Genomic DNA, 12610 nt, shown 5'->3' with positions numbered 1-12610 from the left:
AAACTTTTAAAAAATTTATTATTTTAATGTATTTATAATGTTTGTTAAATATACTTTTATGTAAATGCATAACGCATGAGAAATGCGGTTTTGCATAATCTAATTTAAAAAAAAAATCATAGATCGGCTTGAACATCCTAATTATTTTAAATGAATGATTTATCATTTTTTTCAGTCTTTATTTTTATATAAAAATATATATATATGTGTTATATATAAAAAAAAATAAAACTTACACCCTATATGAAAATTTTGTAATTTTTGAATATAGCGCTTCAATGGAAGCAATGCTGATCATGACTAAATTCAGACATAACCTGTTTATATGCAGTTGACAACTTCATGCGATTGCTAAGTTAAGTGTATTTCGTATGTTTAATAAAAGTGTAAGAAGAAAGTATTTTAAAAATTTTAAAGAATATAAACAATAGAAGATTATTTTTAACAAAAAAACCATTATCATGGATTGGGAAGAAATAGAAAAATTAGCGGCAGACTTTCAAAGTGCACAACTTAGTAGCAATTTGCAAAAGTATGTTTTATATTGTATATTTTATTATTTTATTATTATACAATGTCTAATGGTTGCTATAATGTACACTAGTATTGTAATTTTATTATAATTTATAGTCTATTTTCTTTTATTTTTTTTATTTGTTCAAAGTAAAAATTAATATAAATTCTTTAAAAAGATATTAAACATATGGAACGACAAAATGATACTAATTCAAAGTTATAACATAAAATATGAATAGTAGGTACCATTTGATATCAATAATTTATTCAAATGATATTAATTTTTTTGTAGATTAACAGAAAACAATTGTATAGAAATAGTATCAAAACTCATCGAGACTAAGCGTTTGGATGTAGTATTTACAAATGACAGAAAGGAATATGTTACACGACAATATCTTAAAACGCAGATAATAGATGAGTTAAGTTTTCATGGCGGTAGAATGAATTTGAATGACATAGCACAAATCCTTAACGTCAGTTTGACTCTAATAACAACTTTGGCCAACGAAATTCAGGCAACTGAATCTGGCATTCATGTAGTTTTAGGATATTTAATTAACGAAGAATATTGGGAACAGATGATGAAAGATATCAATGATAAACTTTGGCAACATCACTACATCAAAGTAGTAGATTTAACGTTGTTTTATAATCTACCAACTGAATTTATAAGAACTACTATAGAAACCGCTTTAACTCGAAAGATCATAATGGATGTAGAGATTACGCAAGATAAACAAATTTATTATACTAATAGGTTTATTAAAACAAACAAAGCTAAAATAAGAGGTGCTTTATCTGCCATAACAAAACCTGTTTCATTATCTGTTATTTCTAAAGAATGTTCTGTTCCTGATTTTGTTATTTATCGTAAGTACTCGTATGATCGTATATTTATGCAGTTATGTCTAATTCTTGTAATAATTATATATTTTGTAATTAAATGTTAGCCGTACTGGGTGAACTGCAACAGAAAAAACAAATATCAGGTATCATATCGGGAGATCAAGTCAAAACTGGTATGTTTTTACCACATATTTATGTTAAAAATCAAACTCAATGGATTCATGATTTCTATAAACAAAATGGATATTTAGGTACGCATTTTACTTATAAATTTTTGTTAAATATTCATTTGTGTAATCTTTGAAATGTTATTTTTCTTTTTCTTTTTCTTTTTAGAATATGATGCACTTGTTAGACTTGGAATATCAGATCCGAAACATACTATTAAAAAATATTTTCCTAATGATGATATCATTTTTCTCGCTTCTGTTGCAGTCAATGATATTATTGTAGATCAAATTAAAACCATCGCTAATGATATTATTAATACTAAATCGTTCATAGATGTTCGTGATTATTTGCCTTCGATTCTTAATGAAAAAGATATTGAAATATTTTTAAATAAAATATTGGATAATAGTCCGGTCAAAGTATTCATGGAAACAGTTTTAGTTTCTGACGATTTTCTATATAATTCTTTACAACTTTTGTATAAAGTTGCTGAACATAAAGCGCAAATGATAGTGACCAGCGGTAAATGGTTACAGTTAGTATGTGAAGATAAAATTAAGTTCAAGAGCGATGACAATATAGTTAAAAATAATAAAACTCATAAGAAAGAGGAACGACGTAAGAAAGCTACGAGTGGAAAAGCAGGAGGTGGAAATCAAGGAAGAGAAACGAAGACCAAGTCGACGAAGAAAAAGTATTTGCAACAGAAAGTTAATGAGGATCTTTCTGATGATGAAAATATATATATTAAAGATAAAAATGTTGATCACGAATTGGTATCGTTAGAAGATATTACAGCAGAACTTATAAAAAATCGTGAAATTGCAGCAATAGATGATTTAGCCGATCAATTAGCTTTAACTTTGCATCAGAAAGTAAACGAATACGCGCTATGTGCAGCAGAAAAATTAGCTGAATCTAGTGATGCGTTTAATACAGATGAACTTAAGAAGGATTTAATTATTCTAGCAACAAATATTAAAATTTTCAATGAAAGTATTAAACTTTTTGAACAAGAATCCCAACGTACTTCTCTGACAGAATATTTAATGAAATCATTATGTCGGGATTTTGTAACGAGATTATTTAAATTGGCTAGTTTACAAAATAAATTGCAATATCCCGATAATATTGATTTTAATACAATTAAAAAAATACTTGTCGAACTACCTTCAGATATTCAAGTACCACTAAACAACATATACATAGCTGTTACAAAATGCATTATCAAAGATTTCTTGAATTTTACCACTCCAGCATTGCAGGCTTGTTCTGTGATACAAAAGAAACATAACAAAGATATAAATAAACAAATTATTTTTACTCATAAAGAAGCTTTATTAAAGGAGTTAAAAATAACGCAGGATCCAGCATTAGCGTTGAATTTGGTTACGAGTTTAATTTTTACAGCAGCGACGCAAAATATTATACATATGTCTGGAAAACATGTTTCAATGGTTTTATCTTTTCTTCAGTCATACGTAATACCTGAAACTTCAGAATTATTAAATAATTATTGTGGTATGTATTTTACAGTAATTAAATAAATATCAGCGTATTATAACATTAACAATTTTATTTGTATATTTTAGAGATAGTACATTAATTAATATTACATTTTGGTAGAACAATATGTTGAAATATTTATAACTAAGTGATTACAATATTTTACAGATTTAGTCAAAAGTAGCATATCGTCTTCAGAAAATAGTGAAAAAATAGAAGCACAAGAAGCATTAAAAAATCAATTGGAACTAATCAAAATGATTCCTGACAATATTAATACACATATAAAGACACAAAAATCAGAAGGATAATAATATCCATTTGTAAAAGGTACTTATACAATGTTTAATTATATATTAAAACTTCAGTTCACAATGATTATGTTATAGTTGTTTATATTCTTTGTTACTATCTAATTATATTTTATATACATGTATATTATAAAGTTGCTAAGATTCTAGTAAATCCAACACAAGCAGCAACGACTGTTTGACCGATCCCCCATACTAATGCATATAATGGTGGCATCTGATGACTTGATGCACGATAAACAAATGCAACAGCAGCAGAGCTTAATACACCTGATGTTAATGGTAGCAATATGCCCATTATTATTATAAGAAGTGGAAAAAATCTGTAAAAGAAAAAATAATATTTATAAACCTTTATAATTTTATGAATATAATTGAGTGCAATATCTGTTTAAAAGTTTTACATACTTTCCATACTTATGTTGTCGTAAAGTAGCGAAACAAATTGTACCGGCTATCATGTGAACAAATATAGAAGAAAATAACGCCCATAGGAATATCTGGTACCACATCTCTGAAAGATTATACAAATTAAAAAATATATGTATATTAAATATTTATTTTAATATACATACCAGCGAAAGAAGTTAACGGCATGTAAAATATATTTCCAGTGTTTATGTTTCTTAAAACTTGATTATGAACTAAAGAATTTTCTGTATGTTCAATCATGATACGTTTTTGGAAGCTTTGTTTTCTTCTTAGTTCGTTTAGAATAATTTGTATAATCTAAAAATGCATCTAGGTACCTATAGTTATGATATCAAATAATTTCTTTTTTTTCATTGAAGATTATAAAACAAATCAATTTAACTATTTACACTGTGTATATTGTATAGAATTGTTGTTATATTCTATTTTCAGTGAGATTTATATATCTTTTTGCAACAAAAATCATATTTATAACTAGCAAGTAAATATTGGTTGCACATAACCTGCATAGACCTGCATATTTGTTATCTACTTTATTGGAAGGATTATTATTGAAAGGTTATAATATCACATTTATTATTAAAAATGCACTAATTCTATGAATAGTATATTATTATTTTTTATTTATATAGTTTATCGTAATAGTTTAGATTATCTAAAAGATAAAATTGAAGAATTTTTACTCTTTGTACATTGTGATTGGCTCTTTAACATGACGTATACGTCAGAAGACAGAAATATTTATTTTCAAACAAGAATTTAAATAATTTGCTGCAAAATTGCATTTAAAAAAAAGAATAAGAATATTTTTAATTCTAATAAATTTAATAGATTTAAAATATAATTAATCATTTTTTTGTTATTTTATGGTTAGTTTGTATTTTTTAAAACAACTGTTTGCGCATTTGTTAGATGGCGACACTATAATTTTGGAATTACTAACGCCTTCTGGAGAAATGTCAACGAACTTAATCAGCTGATTGTCTTCCAAGCGTCAAAAAAGTATTTGTCAATAACGTTTATAATTGAGTGAGTTTTGATTAATAAAATAAAATAGTACATCGTAGGAATAAAAAATACGATGATGGATATGAAAAGTAACGTAAGTTTTACGTGCCAGAGATGCTTACAACCATTGAGATTAGATTCCAGTTTTAACTATCTAGGAGAACATACTTTGGCTGAACTCTCACGTAGGTAAATTCTATTTTAAACTATTGATTTGTTAAATATTCTTCTTCTTTTATATCTTCGAAAATAAGACATTACATTAATAATGATTAATAAAATATCTGTATGTTACTTTACAAGTATTGTTATTATTTTGTTTATTTTTTTGTAAATATAAAATAATAGTTATACTATGCGCATACAATATGAACCGTATGAAAAATTACAGAAATTCATAATATTTTATTTAATGTTAGTACCCCTTCAGCAACAAGTCGTTGCAGAATTAGAGCCTGCGAGTGGTAGTTTGGAACATTCAGTACAACCGTTCAGATTAACAGAATCAGGAAATGGGAATAATGGTTTCATGCTGGTCGGTGATACCGGTGAATCAGAAAATTTAAGTCATCATTTAAAAGTATATTCAGAAACGTTTTTTATAATTTTCTTTTAACTAATTATTAATTAATTCTATAAGTAATTATTGATTTTATATTTTACGTAGGTAAGAGCGACGCTGTTTGATATATTAAGCAGTAGTAGTTCTGCAGATCATCCACTTTGTGATGAATGTACAGACAGTTTGTTGCTGTTAATGGATCAGCAACTACGAATGACAGAAGGCGAATGGTCAGACTATAATGAATATTTAAAAAAATTAGAATCTGAACAGCAACAATTGGGATACGAAGATATTGAGATGGAAAATTTAACTAAGGAATTACAAGATGCTAAATCGGAAGAGGAAAGAATGATAAGCGAATTGGAAGCTTTGAGAAAAGAAGAATCAGCTACGAGAAATGCTATTGCTGAACAAGAAAAAGAAAGAGTCAGATTGCAAAGCGAGGAAGAAAGATATTGGAGAGAATACTCAAGACACAAACGAGATCTTATGTTAAGCGACGACGAATGTCGAAGGTAATTTTTCTAATAAATAGAATTATTAATATTAATTGAAATATAAATATATATATACATACATATATATTTGATTTTCTAATTAGTTTGGAGTGTCAATTGGCCTATGCAGCTTCTCAACTTGAAAGACTGAAGAAAACAAATGTTTTCAATGCTACATTTCACATTTGGCATTCAGGACATTTTGGAACTATTAATTCATTTCGTTTAGGACGTTTACCTAGTGCACCCGTTGATTGGAGCGAAATCAATGCCGCATGGGGACAAACAACTCTTTTATTAGCATCACTCGCAAGAAAAATGAATTTGACTTTTAAACGCTTTCGTTTAGTACCATTTGGTAATCACAGTTATATCGAAGCATTAGATCAACATAGAGAACTTCCTTTGTACGGAAGCGGTGGTGTCAAATTTTTATGGGATACCAAATTCGATGCAGCTATGGTTGCATTTCTCGATTGTTTACAACAATTTAAAGAACAAGTTGAAAAGGGAGATAGTGGATTTTGTTTACCATACAGAATGGACCGTGGTAAAATAGAAGATTCTGCTACAGGAAACTCATACTCCATCAAGTAATATATACATCATTTTATTTCTATATATTTAATCATTTATTTTATTATTATAATATTTTATTGATACATCACAGAATATGACAAGTTAGCATATAACAATAGCATTTCATTTATGAGAATTTTATTTAATCATTTGAGTCTCACAAGGTTCCTTGGAAAAATTTTGTTGAGAAACCCAAAGCAATGTTTATGTTCTTTTTTATAAATGCGATTAGCAGTAAAGTAAAGTATTCCGACTTCAGCAAAATTCCAATACATTGTCGCTTGTCCACGATGATCAAATGTAATGGGTTTATGCTCTACTTGTGACTCAAACCATTAAGGTCTAGGACTTCTTTCGTTGAACCTTATTTTGTATTTTATCCTTCTCATTTCATTTTAGAATCCAATTTAATTCGGAGGAACAATGGACCAAGGCCTTGAAGTTTTTGTTAACTAATTTAAAATGGGGACTCGCTTGGGTCAGCTCGCAATTTACAAAAGACGATAACGAGCATTGATGTAATAATTGATCATTGTGTATTTTGTCTATGCAACTATTTCTTATTTGCTTGTGTACATCCGCTCGATTTGTAAATAAAATTGTTCTATAAATTTTTCTTCCTTCTATTATATACATATATATATATATATAAATATTTATTTATGTATGTATTACCAGTTTAGAAGGTAAAGATTAATGTCCATGTTTATTGCGTAGAAACCAGGATATACCAAAAAGAAAACTGGACGGACTTTGTACTTCTCCTGAAGTAATATAATTTTCTGCCTCTTCGATGTTCATTTCCACCAATTCGATAAGTTCACCTTCGCATTCTGCGCCACCTCCTTTATAACGAATTGACAAAATTAAAATTTATCTTCTCCTTTTCCTAGCAATATGTTTAATAATATTTATATTAATATTTAATTCGAATTAAATTAAACTTACCAGGATGCGTATGCATGTCATCGGTCACCTCGACATAAAAAAGAGTTTGTTTGGTAGCACCGGACCCTACACCTCTGGAAGAATTAAAAGCCGCTAATAAAATAGTAACATTAAAATATTCAAGCACAAATGCATCCATAATAATGTAGCATATAATTTATAATAGCTGTTGTTATATACTTTCAATGATAATTTAACATTTGTTATTTAATATTTTGGACAATTTTGATTATGACTCTCTGCTTTTTTTTCTTTTTAAATATATATTTACATTATAATTTATTATTTCCACCTGTAGGTGACGATTTCTATGAAAGCAGATGCAGGTGCTTCGTATCCACATTCTTCTCTCAATTCATCTCTGGCAATTTCAACGAGTGGTTTGTCCTTGTCAACAATACCAGCACAGAGTTCCAGAGTTACACCCAACGAAGGTGGATATTTTTTAAGATCAATTTTGTCTATTTTGTCAGGTAAACAAGCGTAATATGCAGCCGGTCGAAATTGTCTTACTAAAATGAGTTTTTTTCTTGTTATATTAAAAACAACTATACCGACGCTGTCATGTGACTTAACAACATCCCAAACTTTTTCCTTGTCGTCTTGTTTATAAATAATTCTAACTGGTTTAACCCACGGCGAATCCATCGGATATTTTCCTATTTTTATCTCCTCCACGTCGAGCATCTTTTTTCTCACAATCTCGTTTCTATTCTTTTGTATTTCATCCATATTTTATATTTCAATTTATTGCAGAATTTTAATCGAAACTTTAACTGTCGAGGACAGATCTTCTGCAATTGCTAGCGTTGCCTTGGCAAACGACAGCAGTATTGTTCCGTCGATAATGTAGAGAGAGAGAGAGAATTACAAAGCCGCGTAAATTTCAAATTTTATTATTTATCTAACTCATTTATATATTTTTTTTTCAAATTGTTAGATTAATTTAAAAGAAATCTTTATTATTCTGACAATTATTATTTTATTACGATCTTTTACGTTACTCGTGTATATATCATTTCTTAGGTTTCTTTTCCTTTTTATTTTTCTTATCTTTTTTCGAACTATCCGTGATTTTGAATGAATCGAGTATCTCTTGTTGTTTTACTTGAGTGTCTACGTGAACAACATCAGGCTTTTTTCGATACCTGTTAACAGCCGCAGGAGGTGAAAATTCAATTTCCATGTCTGACGCGGTCGAGCTCGATGCAACCGATTCGTCGTCTTTGTTTTTAACAATTTTAAATTGCAAGGGTTTCATCGGTTCTTCCAGTTTCGGTACGTCCATTGTTTCTTGTTTTATTGGATACATTGTAACGTAATATGTCCCATCTTTTCTATGAATGTGCAATGTTGGTGGTAGTTCCACTTCTTCTTCGTTTTCTTTCTTTGCTTGTAATTTTTTCACCGACGTAAAGCTCATACTTCTGAAAGCTTTAGTTTTTCTAGTACGAGACGGTACAGATCTCGGTCTACTTTCACTTACAGTAGATCCAGCTTTAGCTTCTCTAAGCAATTCGCTCAAATATTTTCCTATGGCACCAGGTTTCCAACCAATTCGTGGTTTCAAATTGTAAAGAGTACTGCTGGTGTTCCATAGCCAACCCATATTGGCTGGTACTCTCATACGAATATCGATACAATTTTTGTGACCATAATGAACACCAGGATAAACGTCACCGATGGAATACACATAACGCATAATACGTTTGCTAACTTTTATTGGTGTTTTAATATTTCTATCACCAGATGGTCCTACAGAGTTGGCTTTCAGTTTATGATGTTTTCCCTTTTCACTTACTTTACTACCTGTCAAAGGGGTTGTAACACTAGTAGTATTGACAGATTTTATATGATTCGTTGATTTTCTATTAGAATGTTCAGTATTCTCGATGGATTCCACTTTACTCGTATTCTTTTTAAGTCTCGATTTACATTTAGGCTCACCGCAAGGACCTAAATCAATTTCCAAAGGTGCAGATGGCGTAGGATCGATTTCTTTAGATTTTTCGATCTTATTCTCCCTTTTCTCTTCTTTCTTTTTTGGTTTACTATAAATTATAGTAGAACCATCATCAAGTATAGTTGGTACAGCTTCTCGTACGACTCCTGTACGACCTGGTACGGCTATCGTTAATGGGGTTGGTGTAGTGTAAGCTAAAGTTGTAGGAAGTACAGAAATATTATCGGTCCTAGTATCAAATTTATCTGTTCCAAAACGTGGATTGCAAGGTGCTGTGCATTGAGGATTCGGTGATGGAATTTGCGATGAAATAATCCTTGCTTTCCTTTCTAATTGCATTTCATCTGTCTCGTAATCCTTACTAATATCTCTGCCAAAGAAAGGACTTTCCGAAGGGTCCATCAAACCTAATCCTTCGAGACCAGGTACTTTACCCAAAGAATCTACAAATTCTTGCGCTTCTTTGAACGCACGTAACAAACAATCGATTCCTGTACATGGTTTTTTGTTACACTCTCGACCACCTTTACTCCAAACAGGTGATGAATCTTTTCCTGCGCAAGTACAACCAGGCTTTGCTAATTTTAAATGAATTGAATCAGATTTACAAGAAGAATTCTGCTTAGCTGATTCTTCTGGTTTCTTATAAAGACTCGGTGAACCGGAACACACGCAACCCGGTAATTTAGATTCATATCCTCCACCTTCCAAACGATTTTCTTTCGTGATTTTATTACCGTACCAAGTGAACTCGATGTTATCGTCAATGTCGATAGGTGTACTTGTGCCAGGATAATAATCGTCTCCACTTCCTCCTCCTCCTCCTCCTCTTAATCGGTCATTGTTTTTTTTCCTCATTTTGTTTCCTCGTTTCTGGGTGGTAAATTTATTTTGTCTTTACATACTGTCCTAAGTATTTTTGGATTTCTTAATTTCATGCAACAAAAACGCTGACAACCGGACCGACATATTAACGGATGATGAAGAAACGTTTGATTTATCGGGCCACAGTTGCAAGTCGATTCGTTTGAATAAGTTTGATAAATCAAGTCACGGTACTCACGATTGTTCAATTTCTCAGCTGACGTTAAATCTTTGAAAACTGGATCGTTCATCGATAATCCTGCCGGCGATGATGTACCTCCTTGCAAGAAGTGATTTTTTTCCGCCAATGTCAATTTATTATTCATTGAATAATTTGGACATAAAAGAAAATCAACGAATGTTAGTTTTTTGTTGTTGTTAATTAAACGAGAATTTAGGATAACATTTTTCAATCGCGACGGATTATTTTATTTTATTTTATTTTTGAGCGCATACGCCATTTAATTTAGTGGTCTTATTAGAATTAACGAAATTTATTGAAAGACGTTTGGTTGTCATGGTGATTTACTTTACAGACTAGATAACATTTCATTTCAATTGTGTTTTTTATTTATATCAATTAGATTCCATTTCTTTGCAAATTCGTATAATCAATTTTAATTCTAACGATCGAATCATCTTCTTTTTGATCCTCTTTTTCTTCCCTTTTTTTCTTTCTTTTGCTGATCAGGAACTTTGATTTCGGGACTGGCGATTATTTTCGTCGTGTATTGGATTCGGTAAAGGATCATCCGCTTTGATCAAATTTTCACGAACGTGAGGTGGTGGTATGTTTCGTTTCACGCAAAATTCTCTCATATCGCCCTGTTTTTTGAAAACGAAAAAATTAGGCCTGGAGTTCGATTTCGTAGTTATGAATCGTCCGAAACAAGTGATTTTTAATTCCATGTCATATTCCTGATGGATTTTCTCCTGGATCTAACATGTGACCACCCTTCTCTTTTGCTGATCAGGAACTTTGATTTCGGGACTGGCGATTAATTTTTCGTGTATGGATTCCGGTAAAGGATAATCCGCTTTGATCAAATTTTCACGAACGTGAGGTGGTATGTTTCGTTCTACGCAAAATTCTCTCATATCGCCCTGTTTTTTGAAAACGAAAAAATTAGGCCTGAGTTCGTATTTCGTAGTTATGAATCGTCCGAAACAAGTGATTTTTAATTCCATGTCCAATATTCCTGATGGATTTTCTCCTGGATCTAACAGATGAAAACCACCCTTTACCGAGAATGGTTTAGGCATATTTTCGGGATCATTAGTTGACATTGCTACTTGGTCGCATAGACAACCGGACAATTTGACAGTGGTTTCTGCTAAAGGATAAGTGTCACCTATACAAAATACACCGATTCCGACACTGGTCGTTCGAAGTTCTTCAACAAGTTCTTTTGGTTTTCTAATAAATAAACAACTTCTACCAACGGAAAATTTGATAATCCCGTTTTTTCCTATAGGAGGAATTTTCACAGATTCAAAATCCTCACGCGTGATTTCAAATATTGGAAAATCGAGAAGTTTGAATTTAATCGTAACACCTTGTTCGCCGATATCCTTAATTTTATCCGGCGTCAATTGTAATTTATCGATCAATACTTCGACCAGATAAATTTGTTTTTCTTGACCACCGAAACACGACGACATATTTAAAATGGAACCTATTTTATTTTTGTTCGAATAAATTAAAATGATCAATAAAAGTGCAGACAATTTTGTAAGGATTCTGGGTCGAAATGGTTTGGTTAATAGTGACATTAACAAACGAGTTATGATGTTTTTGAGCGAGCATATATTTGCAGCATATATTTGCAGCATATATTTGCAGCATATATTGCGAGCATTACCGACGGTGGCAGTTACCGATGGTGGCAGTTACCGACGGTGGCAGTTACCGACGATGGCAGTTACCGACAGTGGAGTTACCGACAGTGAAGTTACCGACAGTGGGAGTACCGACAGTAGGAGTTACCGACGGTAGAGTTACCGACGGTAGAGTTACCGACGGTAGAGTTACCGACAGTGGGAGTTACCGACGGTGGCAGTTACCGACGGTCAGTAGATAAAGATAGAGCACTGCAATTACCGATATCGCCCTTAGCCGGCCTGCCACTAAAGTGGCTTTTGCGATTATTTTTTCCAGGTCCATGAGCCACTATAGTGGCTCATTCGAGTAGCTTACTTTTTCACCGTTTGAATTAAATAATCGTCTTCATAGACATTCATATTTGAGTGAAATGTTAAAGTTTAAGTATATATGTACAATATATTTTTAAGAAAAATTATAATTTAATCATTAAGTAATCTTTATATATTCTTTGGTAATTTAATTTAAGAAAAAACTCTTCATATTTTTTTCATTCCGGGCGTCTTATATGATAATCGA

The 12610-nt window shown here is 31.1% G+C and overlaps 5 protein-coding genes across 8 annotated transcripts; 2 read left to right on the top strand and 3 right to left on the bottom strand.

Moving 5' to 3' along the window:
- The first annotated feature begins 214 nt into the window (after positions 1-214).
- LOC122515125 (E3 UFM1-protein ligase 1 homolog) lies at positions 215-3844 on the top strand. Of its 2 annotated transcripts, none has more exons than XM_043632337.1 (6): positions 215-532; positions 809-1389; positions 1470-1616; positions 1702-3057; positions 3211-3372; positions 3497-3844. In XM_043632337.1, exons 1-5 carry the CDS (start codon positions 462-464, stop codon positions 3351-3353), a joined length of 2298 nt encoding a protein of 765 aa, XP_043488272.1. In that variant the 5' UTR covers positions 215-461; the 3' UTR covers positions 3354-3372; positions 3497-3844. The 2 variants fall into 2 exon arrangements, with proteins under 2 accessions (XP_043488272.1, XP_043488271.1); XM_043632336.1 differs by having other exon boundaries at positions 3489-3844.
- LOC122515129 (transmembrane protein 170A) lies at positions 3367-4265 on the bottom strand. The gene is made up of 4 exons (XM_043632342.1): positions 4175-4265; positions 3929-4102; positions 3762-3867; positions 3367-3676 (listed from the first exon to the last, which is right to left on the bottom strand). The coding sequence occupies exons 2-4, from the start codon at positions 4023-4025 to the stop codon at positions 3481-3483; spliced, it is 399 nt and encodes a 132-aa protein (XP_043488277.1). The 5' UTR covers positions 4026-4102; positions 4175-4265; the 3' UTR covers positions 3367-3480.
- LOC122515126 (beclin-1-like protein) lies at positions 4260-7045 on the top strand. 2 transcript variants are annotated; one of them, XM_043632338.1, is made up of 6 exons: positions 4260-4343; positions 4698-4978; positions 5213-5373; positions 5461-5873; positions 5960-6448; positions 6834-7045. In XM_043632338.1, the coding sequence occupies exons 2-6, from the start codon at positions 4867-4869 to the stop codon at positions 6949-6951; spliced, it is 1293 nt and encodes a 430-aa protein (XP_043488273.1). In that variant the 5' UTR covers positions 4260-4343; positions 4698-4866; the 3' UTR covers positions 6952-7045. The 2 variants fall into 2 exon arrangements, with proteins under 2 accessions (XP_043488273.1, XP_043488274.1); XM_043632339.1 differs by lacking the exon at positions 4260-4343 and having other exon boundaries at positions 4891-4982.
- LOC122515127 (uridine diphosphate glucose pyrophosphatase NUDT14-like) lies at positions 6948-8220 on the bottom strand. Of its 2 annotated transcripts, none has more exons than XM_043632340.1 (4): positions 7675-8220; positions 7383-7456; positions 7110-7279; positions 6948-7038 (listed from the first exon to the last, which is right to left on the bottom strand). In XM_043632340.1, exons 1-3 carry the CDS (start codon positions 8112-8114, stop codon positions 7128-7130), a joined length of 666 nt encoding a protein of 221 aa, XP_043488275.1. In that variant the 5' UTR covers positions 8115-8220; the 3' UTR covers positions 6948-7038; positions 7110-7127. The 2 variants fall into 2 exon arrangements, with proteins under 2 accessions (XP_043488275.1, XP_043488276.1); XM_043632341.1 differs by having other exon boundaries at positions 6948-7015.
- A 177-nt stretch (positions 8221-8397) lies between these two features.
- LOC122515339 lies at positions 8398-11878 on the bottom strand. Its single transcript, XM_043632656.1, has 4 exons — positions 11164-11878; positions 10905-11034; positions 10203-10489; positions 8398-10095 (listed from the first exon to the last, which is right to left on the bottom strand). Exons 1-4 carry the CDS (start codon positions 11869-11871, stop codon positions 8398-8400), a joined length of 2823 nt encoding a protein of 940 aa, XP_043488591.1. The 5' UTR covers positions 11872-11878.
- Positions 11879-12610: the final 732 nt, after the last annotated feature.

Source organism: Polistes fuscatus, unplaced genomic scaffold, assembly GCF_010416935.1.
Source record: "Polistes fuscatus isolate 324 unplaced genomic scaffold, CU_Pfus_HIC Scaffold17, whole genome shotgun sequence".
NCBI lineage: Eukaryota > Metazoa > Arthropoda > Insecta > Hymenoptera > Vespidae > Polistes > Polistes fuscatus.
Note: the sequence above shows the minus strand (reverse complement) of the source record. Positions and strands in the feature narration are given on the sequence as shown.

What these genes read in the sequence shown, in the direction of transcription:
- LOC122515125 (XM_043632337.1), top strand. Translation starts at nt 462, where the DNA reads ATGGATTGGGAAGAAATAGAAAAATTAGCGGCAGACTTTCAAAGTGCA. An exon ending in TAAACAAAATGGATATTTAG is followed by an intron (nt 1,617 to 1,701) that starts GTACGCATTTTA and finishes TTTTCTTTTTAG; the next exon opens with AATATGATGCACTTGTTAGA. An exon ending in ATTATTAAATAATTATTGTG is followed by an intron (nt 3,058 to 3,210) that starts GTATGTATTTTA and finishes AATATTTTACAG; the next exon opens with ATTTAGTCAAAAGTAGCATA.
- LOC122515129 (XM_043632342.1), bottom strand. Translation starts at nt 4,025, where the DNA reads ATGATTGAACATACAGAAAATTCTTTAGTTCATAATCAAGTTTTAAGA. An exon ending in GCCGTTAACTTCTTTCGCTG is followed by an intron (nt 3,868 to 3,928) that starts GTATGTATATTA and finishes ATAATCTTTCAG; the next exon opens with AGATGTGGTACCAGATATTC. An exon ending in CGACAACATAAGTATGGAAA is followed by an intron (nt 3,677 to 3,761) that starts GTATGTAAAACT and finishes TTTCTTTTACAG; the next exon opens with ATTTTTTCCACTTCTTATAA.
- LOC122515126 (XM_043632338.1), top strand. Translation starts at nt 4,867, where the DNA reads ATGATGGATATGAAAAGTAACGTAAGTTTTACGTGCCAGAGATGCTTA. An exon ending in TACTTTGGCTGAACTCTCAC is followed by an intron (nt 4,979 to 5,212) that starts GTAGGTAAATTC and finishes ATTTAATGTTAG; the next exon opens with TACCCCTTCAGCAACAAGTC. An exon ending in ATTTAAGTCATCATTTAAAA is followed by an intron (nt 5,374 to 5,460) that starts GTATATTCAGAA and finishes TATTTTACGTAG; the next exon opens with GTAAGAGCGACGCTGTTTGA.
- LOC122515127 (XM_043632340.1), bottom strand. Translation starts at nt 8,114, where the DNA reads ATGGATGAAATACAAAAGAATAGAAACGAGATTGTGAGAAAAAAGATG. An exon ending in ATAGAAATCGTCACCTACAG is followed by an intron (nt 7,457 to 7,674) that starts GTGGAAATAATA and finishes TAATTCTTCCAG; the next exon opens with AGGTGTAGGGTCCGGTGCTA. An exon ending in TGACATGCATACGCATCCTG is followed by an intron (nt 7,280 to 7,382) that starts GTAAGTTTAATT and finishes TTCGTTATAAAG; the next exon opens with GAGGTGGCGCAGAATGCGAA.
- LOC122515339 (XM_043632656.1), bottom strand. Translation starts at nt 11,871, where the DNA reads ATGTCGTCGTGTTTCGGTGGTCAAGAAAAACAAATTTATCTGGTCGAA. An exon ending in TCGCCAGTCCCGAAATCAAA is followed by an intron (nt 10,490 to 10,904) that starts GTTCCTGATCAG and finishes ACTTCTTGCAAG; the next exon opens with GAGGTACATCATCGCCGGCA. An exon ending in CCAGAAACGAGGAAACAAAA is followed by an intron (nt 10,096 to 10,202) that starts TGAGGAAAAAAA and finishes GATAACATCGAG; the next exon opens with TTCACTTGGTACGGTAATAA.